Here is an 8,614-nt window from a genome sequence, read left to right on the forward strand (position 1 = left end):
CTCAACTTGTTGAATGTAATATGACAATTTTTTGTTTGTGACATCTCACTATTTTATCACAAAAAACAATCAACAAGCAAAAAAAAGTTTCTTATTCGGGAGAATACAGGTCCATTCGAAGGTTATCAGTTTTCAGCAAATAACGAGAGTTGTTATATTGAGAATATTCCGAAGAAAATGCCAGGACATCCAATTTCTCAGTTTGACTTAGCAAGAACAGTAACCCTACATCGTAAAGCTTTGTGGAAACACCAGATTGCGCAACGTTTGAATATTCTACGGATATCAGTAAGGCTCATAGTGGCTTTTTTCCTGGAAACCGGCCGCGTTGTCTGAAGACCAGTGTCTGATCGACCCAGAGTAACATCTGCAAGGAAAGATCATTATATCGCAAATTTTACTCGAAGAAATCGAACGGTATCTGTAACAGCCCTTCGAAGTCATTTTCTGAGGACCTACAGACGGTGGTTTCAGCCAGTACCATAAGGAGACGGTTGCATTTATTAAATTTAAGGGCAAGAAGATCTTTAAGAGTATCTCGGCTATCACCTGGCATAGAGCTACCCGTCGGCAATGGGCAGAACACCACACCAAGACTGTATTTTACCACAATGGTGCAACGTACTTTTTACGGTTTGGAGAGATCCAGGCAGACTAGAGCGACTCAATTTCGTCTGGGAAGTTGTGCCCTTTTGAGGGCTGGGGGGTATAATGTTTTGTCGCCGTAACCCTCTTATTATCGTTAAACGCACAATGACAGGTTCCATCTACGTAAAAAACATCATTGAACCAATCATTGTTCCTCTTCGCAACTAATTTGCGCCTCACCACACCGCACACGAATGGTTCAAAACATTCTTCAAGAGGACAATATCCAGGATATGAACTCACCAGACATTAATCCAATTGAGCACGTATGGAATTACTTAGGGCGGGCAGTATCCAATCGCCAGAACCCATCTTCAAATTTTCAGGAATTGAGATTATCCCTTCAAGAAGAATGGAAAGATATACAAGAAAATTTCATCAATGACTTGATTCGTGAGATCCGTAGGCGTATTGGGCAGTTATTGAAATAAATAATCGATAAATTTAGATCTTTTCTCGTTCTTCCCATTTTGTCTCATCCTGCAAGAAGCAAGAAGTAACAAACGAAGATTTTCCATCGAATATATTGCAGTTGAAATAGAGGAAACTATTCATCTCATTTCCAGAACATAGATTGTTCATTTCTTGACAAACCTAGGGAGGCAAGACTTTTGACAATATGTGTAGTTCTTAATGATTTATTACAGTTCAAATTTTTTCTGCATTTTTGACACAGATTGAAGGAGCAATGAATTAATAGTTAATTAAAAAACTCCTTATCTTGGAATATGAAGCTTTGGCGAACGAAAGTTATAGCTATAGCAAACTGTAATTATTTTTTCATGCAAAATGACCCCTTAAAAATAATTTAAAAATTTGTGACAAATTTTCAAAATATTTGCAAAATACCTAGTTCCCGAGATTCACCCTGTACAAAGTCTCTTTTTATTTCGATCACTCAATCCTTGAAAAATACACAAGGCGATAAACCTTAACCCACCTTGCTTCTTCCACACTACATCGCTCCAGGACTTCTCCAGACAGCCATCCTTGAATCTCGAAACTCTGCTGTCTTCTACACGTATCGCATCTTTGTTTTGTTCCCTACTTCCGTCCGTTCCCGGTTGTTTGGTCGAATTTCCGGCTGTCACGTTGATATTCTCACAGGAAGTTTTCGCAAAATCGTTGTTGTTTTTGCCCGATCGTCGTCCATCCCTCCGGTTAATCGATGCCCCCGGTTTGTTTGGCGTGAGGACATCCCTCTTGTCGCTACATCCCCGTTCCGACTGACTCGTTCTCAACTTTGATTCCCTTGGAATTTTCCATTGCTGTAAATAAAAGGTAGGACAAGTTATTTCATGGTGTCAGATTCTGACACGTTCAAGTGGAAAATGTTCTATTTGTTCCTTTTGTTCTCGAAGGAAATATGTGACTGCAATTCTATGTTTTTTTTTTGGTTGTTCGAAACGCCGAATTCGTATTGGTTTGTTTGTGGACTTTGGGGGAATTGACTCTGTGGGAATTATACAGTGCTAGCAAATAGGGATTCACGGCTTGGTTTGATATGCAAGCTACTTGGCTTGAGCTTGACTTGAAATCAAATCTAGTTCAATTCTAGTGGTAGTTTTTCAATATCAAGTCAAGTACTTAATAATAAGAACTTGACTTAAAATTGAAAAACTATTATCTAACTTGAACTCGAGTTGATTTCAAGTCAAGCTCAAGCCAGTAGCTCGAATATCAAGTCAAGTAGCTTGAATATCAAGCCAAAATGATGAAAGATAATTTTTCTCAGAAAAACAAGTCATAAAGTTGATATGAACATCTCAATCACGAGAATTTGTATGAAAAAGTTTTTTAACGTTCCGTTCCGACTGACTCGTTCTCAACTTTGATTCCCTTGGAATTTTCCATTGCTGTAAATAAAATGTGGGACAAGTTATTTCATGGTGTCAGATTCTGACACGATCAAGTGGAAAATGTTCTATTTGTTCCTTTTGTTCTCGAAGGAAATATGTGACTGCAATTCTCTGTTTTTTTTTTTTGATTGTTCAAAACGCCGAATTCGTATTGGTTTGTTTGAGGACATTGTGGAAATTGAGTCTGTGGGAATAGGGATGTTGCTTATATTTTGAAATTGCTTTTAATCTATAGATAAGCCCTATATAAACACGAAAAAAATTATTTCCATGGAGAAATATAGAAAGTATCAATAAAAAATACGCGAATTAAAAAAGTTTTCAACATGCCCGCTGAAACGCTTCATTCTGTCACAGTATAATGGTGACGTCACTACATAATAGCCACCATAGGCAAACTAACTAGTTTATCTATGGTCAAGGTCTATAGATAGACACGTTGTCTCGTAACTTTCAACCAATCAGCGTCAACCATTCGTGACGTCACTCGGTTTACATATTCAAATAAATAACATTTTATTGTAATAAAATCGTGGGTTTTCACGTATTTTCTTGTTAGTTTGATCGCGTATATCGTTTGTGGCCTATCCTAAATAGTCTTTAATATCTTCAATCATAAAATATCTATGATAAAATGTCTGTCAATAATGGCCAATGGCGATACAGACACTCTACAGACCTTGACAGACACCAGATGACGCGTTACCCCACTCTTCAACACAAGTTACGACAACCTGTGTAATCTATAGACCTTGATCTATGGTCACCACGTGCTAACGGTCTGTCAAACTGAACTGATATCAGCTGATATTGACAGTCAAGTCAGTTTGATTATATCATCTGACGTTTTAAACCATAGATGAACTAGTTCTTGATAAGATTAGTTTGTCTATGTTCTAAACGTTCCAGTGATATGACGTCAAATTGTCTTGATTGGCGTTCGCAGCCACGTGTTAGTCGATAAGAATTAACACAATTAAATCAATTTCATTCGATTGAATTCGAGAAATAAGATGATGAAAATGCTATTTTAGTATTTTAAAAACGGCCTTTAATGTGTAAAACCTAAATTCATTTGATTTCATTATATGTATGACGCAACATTTCTATTATACAGTGCTTAGGGATTTCCGGATTGGCTTGATATTCAAGCTACTTGGCTTGAGCTTGACTCAAAATCAACTGTAGTTCAAGTCAAGTAGTAGTTTTTCAAAATCAAGTGAAGAATTTATTCATTAAGTACTTGAAAGACATTAATATTGAAAAACTACTATTTGACTTGTAACTCGAATATCAAGTCAAGTAGCTTGATTATCAAGCCAAGCCGTAAATCCCTACTGGCAAGTCGGTATCTCAGGATGTACGATAATTTTTCTCAAAAAATCAATTCATAAAGTTGATATGAACATCTTAATCAAGAGAATTCGCATGAAAAAGTTTTTACAATGTTTTGATATGGAAATTATACAGTGCTGGCAAGTAGGGATTCACGGCTTGGCTTGATATTCAAGCTACTTGGCTTGAGCTTGACTTGAAATCAACTCAAGTTAAAGTCTAGTAGTATTTTTCAATATCAAGTCAAGAATTTATTCATTAACCACTTGACTAAGCATTGAAAAACTACTACTTGACTTGAACTTGAGTTGATTTCAAGTCAACCTCAAGCAAAATAGCTCGAATATCAAGTCAAGTAGCTTGATTATCAAGCCAAGCCGTGAATCTCTACTGGCAAGTCGGTATCTCAAGATGTAAGATAATTTTTCTCGAAAAATCGTTTCATAAAGTTGATATGAACATCTTAATCAAGAGAATTCGCATGAAAAAGTTTTTATAATATTTTGATATGGAAATTAAACAGTGCTGGCAAGTAGGGATTCACGGCTTGGCTTGATATTCAAGCTACTTGGCTTGAGCTTGACTTGAAATCAACTCAAGTCAAAGTCAAGTAGTAGTTTTTCAATATCAAGTCAAGAATTTATTCATTAACCACTTGACTTAACATTGAAAAACTACTTCTTGACTTGAACTTGAGTTGATTTCAAGTGAAGCTCAAGCCAAGTAGCTCGAATATTAAGTCAAGTATCTTGAATATCAAGCCAAACCGTGAATCTCTACTGTCAAGTCGGTATCTCAGGATGTAAGATAATTTTTCTCAGAAAAACAATTCATAAAGTTCATATGAACAACATCTCAATCACGAGAATTCGTGATTCTCGAATTGAATTTATTCATTAATAACTATGATACGAAATTGAATAGCAACACTACATAAATATGTATTCAATTTATTACAATCATTAAATTAATCAACAATAATTGACTTCAATTAAAAAATGTTGGTGCTAAGAGCAACTTAGAACCATGTTGTCAGGGAACAATAAGAGTTGAAATGGAAAAAGTACAATGAAATTATTATTTTCTCAAATTTCCAATTACCTACTCCAGCGCATATGTATATGTATAACAGTATTCAACGAAAAAACGTATAAACCATTGAAAATACCTTTGAATCCACCACAAAAGCTCTTTCTATAAATAGAAATGAGGAACAAATTCTGTAGCTTTCGCATATTTAATCCAATGAACAAAATTTCATTGCTGTTATTTCCCAACTGTTTTTCATTGGAAAGAGTGAAACACGCCAATGAATGTTTTGTTTTTTTGTTATTACATAATTGGTGTTAATTCTCATGACTGGACGGTATATGCCAATTTTCGTGACCTGAAACTTTGGTGCTCCACGTTTTGAAATGAGTAGAATCTAAAAATCAAAATGAAAGCAAACTACTCGTCTGGTATATGCTTTTCAGAGCTTTCTTACGAAACTAGTGGAACTACAGGAATTAAATGAATGAAGTTTGATGAATTAGTTTTCCTCAACTGTTTTGATTAGTATAGTTTGAGAATTCATTCAATGAATATCAAAATTATCAATTATTGGAATTGAAAAAGAAATATATGTCTTGAAAATAATTACTATAGACAGTTTTCAAAAACGTTTAAAAACAGTGTAGATAGAATTGACTCAATTACTTACTTATTACATATACCTAAAAACGAGCCTAAAAACCTCTAATAGAGTCGAAATAATTGTTGAGAATTTTATTTGACATCTATGAATGAAATTGAGTTCCACAGAATGATATTTATTATTCATCGAAATGCATGAAAATAGAGAGGAGGGAAGTTTTCAAACAACTAGATGGAGCAGTTTTGGGTAATTCCCCATCAGGAAAATCTTAATTTCTTCTTGAGCCATCTTAAAACCCATCACATGCTGTTATTTCATCATTTAAATTGAAAGACATGGTGATTTGCATTTTTCGGACATTTTATTAACAACAAGCTCGAAAGGTAGAGTTGAACATAAGGTTCACAGAAAATTTTTCAATAGAAGAAGTGGAATGTGAATGATATGGGAAGATGCGCATATTTAGTTTTGATTCCATGAAAACATACGAATATTTCGTTTGAAATGCTGTATCTGAAAGTAGAAAGAAATGAATAGTCATCAGAAGCACGAGCATTTCTGTTTTTCTGTATTTCAGTTCATTGGGGAATCCATCATAGAATCCGAACTGAAATCAACATTCGATCAAAATTCTATGAAATTCAGAGTGAAAATATTCAAATCTGGTTACCTTTTCTGTTTGAGGACAATCGCTGTGCCAACTCTTTCTCTGATTGGCTGGACCAGTATCCTGGGTTTCCAGAACTAAATTTCCTCTGTAATCATAAAGCCTGATCACCGGAAATAGAATATGTGGTGATGATTTCGATGTCGTTAATTCCCAGTTCCAATTTTTCGGTTTTTTTAATTTCAGGGCAATTATTTCGTCCCATCCTTGTCTTTTGGGACGTATCTCATCAGCTGTCATTTTGGGCTTTCTGAAAGAAAAAACTGCAAAGTAAGTGATAAGTTATGTTTTTTCATAATAAATCATTAGAAATGTAATCGAAACAAATATTTGAAATTTTGAGTTTCATTCCTGATCTGAGATCAGAAGCCCAGCGTAAAATTTTCATCAAGTGAAACGGTATGTCCCAATTGATACAGGGTGTTCTATCATTGATGCGACGCTCTATTACGATCAAGCGCTGGAACTTTCTATTTTTTTTCGATACAGTATCATTAGACTCCATTAGAGCTACATTCTCAAATTATTTGGAAATACACAGGATGTATCAAAAGTGTGAATGACCAAACATATGTTTTTTCTTGTGGAATACTCTGCTTTTCTAGTTTGTATCGAATAAATGAACTCAAGTCTGTTCAAACATATGCTTGAAATTTGAGATATGTAGGTATTTCGAATCTTCATAAATTGAAGGAATAACCTATTAGCTTCAAAATTAATGATTTTATTTTAATGATACACACACTGTAATTTATTTTTAATCAATGCAAATTTCATTATCTTTGACAAATTCTCTAACTAATGAGAGAATAAAATATAGGGTGTGCCATTTGGAATAAGCCTGATATTGATATTTAAATTGGTCATCATATTGGTTTCATTTTGAGAACCTAGTAGAGTTTTCGTTGATTATCAAAAATTCTGTACTCAACACCGTTCTTCTATGGAATCCACTTACAAAATCTCATTCAAATAAATCCATTAACTTCATCATAAAATTTTTCCAAAGACCTTCCAATTTATGAAAAATCGAAATATCTCAAAAACGGTCAACAATCTTTGCTTCACTTATTTCTTGAAATCTGAAAATTCAATAAAAAACAGGGTGTTCCATAAGATAGAATATGTTTGTTCATTTACAGTTTTTTGGTACAACCAAACAATTTCAGAATTAAAGCTTTAAAGGAGCCTAAATATACTGTTTCAAAAAAAAACGAGAATATCAGCGGTTAACCTTAATAGAACGTCACGTCACTGTTGGAATACCCCATAATAATGATCTTATTCTCAAGATGGGAAGAAAAGTTCTTTTCACACACAAACTTCAAAATCAATATAAATAGCTAACAAATATTTTTATTCCGCATGAATTTCGAGCTGAGAAAACGATTGTTAAACCTTTTGCTCTTTCAAGAACAATTTCCATCTCATAAATAAATGATTGTTCTGAAGAATTCACCTTTGGAAATACGTTCTCGGGAATCTACATTAAACCATAAAATCGATAACGACAATCTTATGATAAGTTAGCTCTAATAAAAGTATTCTATAGAAAATTTCTGTTCCAATCAATTATAAGAAAATCATTTTTGTATGAATTGGTCACGTCCGTCTTGAAATATCCAAAAAATTTAAATAAATAATCTATTTTGATTGAACTGATATATTTCGTCAATGTAAATGTGGGGTCTTTTCTAATAAAGATTATATTTTATATTTTTCGAACCTTAATACTTCAAGGTGACTTGGTACACGAAATTAAGTTCCGAACATAACATTTTTTCAAATATTCGAATGGCATTCTTGTTTTATGGAAATGGTCAGCATTATTCCCCTCATGAAAATATCCCTTTATAGTAATAGGACCTTTTTTCGATATAACGCGCAACTTCCCCATTTCTTGTACACTAACCTGAAAATTTAATGTGAAAATGGGATGAAACATATATTCCCTGAGAGCAGGAAGGGAAAAAGGCCTCTCTATTCGTATTCCTGGACACTCTCTTCGTGTTGGAATGTCCTGCGTTACGGCGATAAACACAAAATATGAGAATGTTGGTCAGGAAAAGTTCAAGTTCATTTTTCTCGTTTTTTTCACTGGACAAGTCTCCGTGAAACACAACATTCGCCAATGTTGTTTTATTCGCACGTTATCGTGTACTTCTCCGCGCACAATCGAAACTGAATTCGAATCTATTTAAGATTTGGGCCAACCTAAAATGCAAACCATCACTAATTTTAAACTTGGCAAAAATAGAACGTTGTGTTTATACAACAGGTGTCCAAAAAGAATTACGAAACTTTTGAACATACGTAATTCATGGATAAATTACATGTAAAACTGGTGACATTGATGTCGCAAACTTAACTCCAACGATGTATGTGGGTACATACATAGTTAATGATGTTTTCAACTAGTTTTAACAATGTATATCTTCGGCGGCTGTCTTCAATTGCCATCGTCTTGTG

At 34.2% G+C, this 8,614-nt stretch overlaps 1 protein-coding gene across 2 annotated transcripts in view; it reads right to left on the reverse strand.

Annotated features, from left to right (window-relative positions):
- The window catches only part of LOC123677030, a 180,525-nt gene extending 172,215 nt beyond the window's left edge, over window positions 1–8,310 (reverse strand). For both annotated transcript variants that reach the window (XM_045613434.1, XM_045613433.1), the window contains exons 1-3: window positions 8,058–8,310; window positions 6,149–6,395; window positions 1,589–1,916 (exon numbers count right to left, since the gene is read on the reverse strand). In XM_045613434.1, coding sequence (XP_045469390.1) covers window positions 1,589–1,916; window positions 6,149–6,385 — 565 coding nt within the window. In that variant the 5' untranslated portion in view covers window positions 6,386–6,395; window positions 8,058–8,310. The remainder of the gene's footprint in view (window positions 1–1,588; window positions 1,917–6,148; window positions 6,396–8,057) is intronic.
- Between the last annotated feature and the right edge of the window lie 304 nt (window positions 8,311–8,614).

The sequence above is a fragment of the Harmonia axyridis genome, chromosome 3 (genome assembly GCF_914767665.1).
Source record: "Harmonia axyridis chromosome 3, icHarAxyr1.1, whole genome shotgun sequence".
Lineage (NCBI taxonomy): Eukaryota > Metazoa > Arthropoda > Insecta > Coleoptera > Coccinellidae > Harmonia > Harmonia axyridis.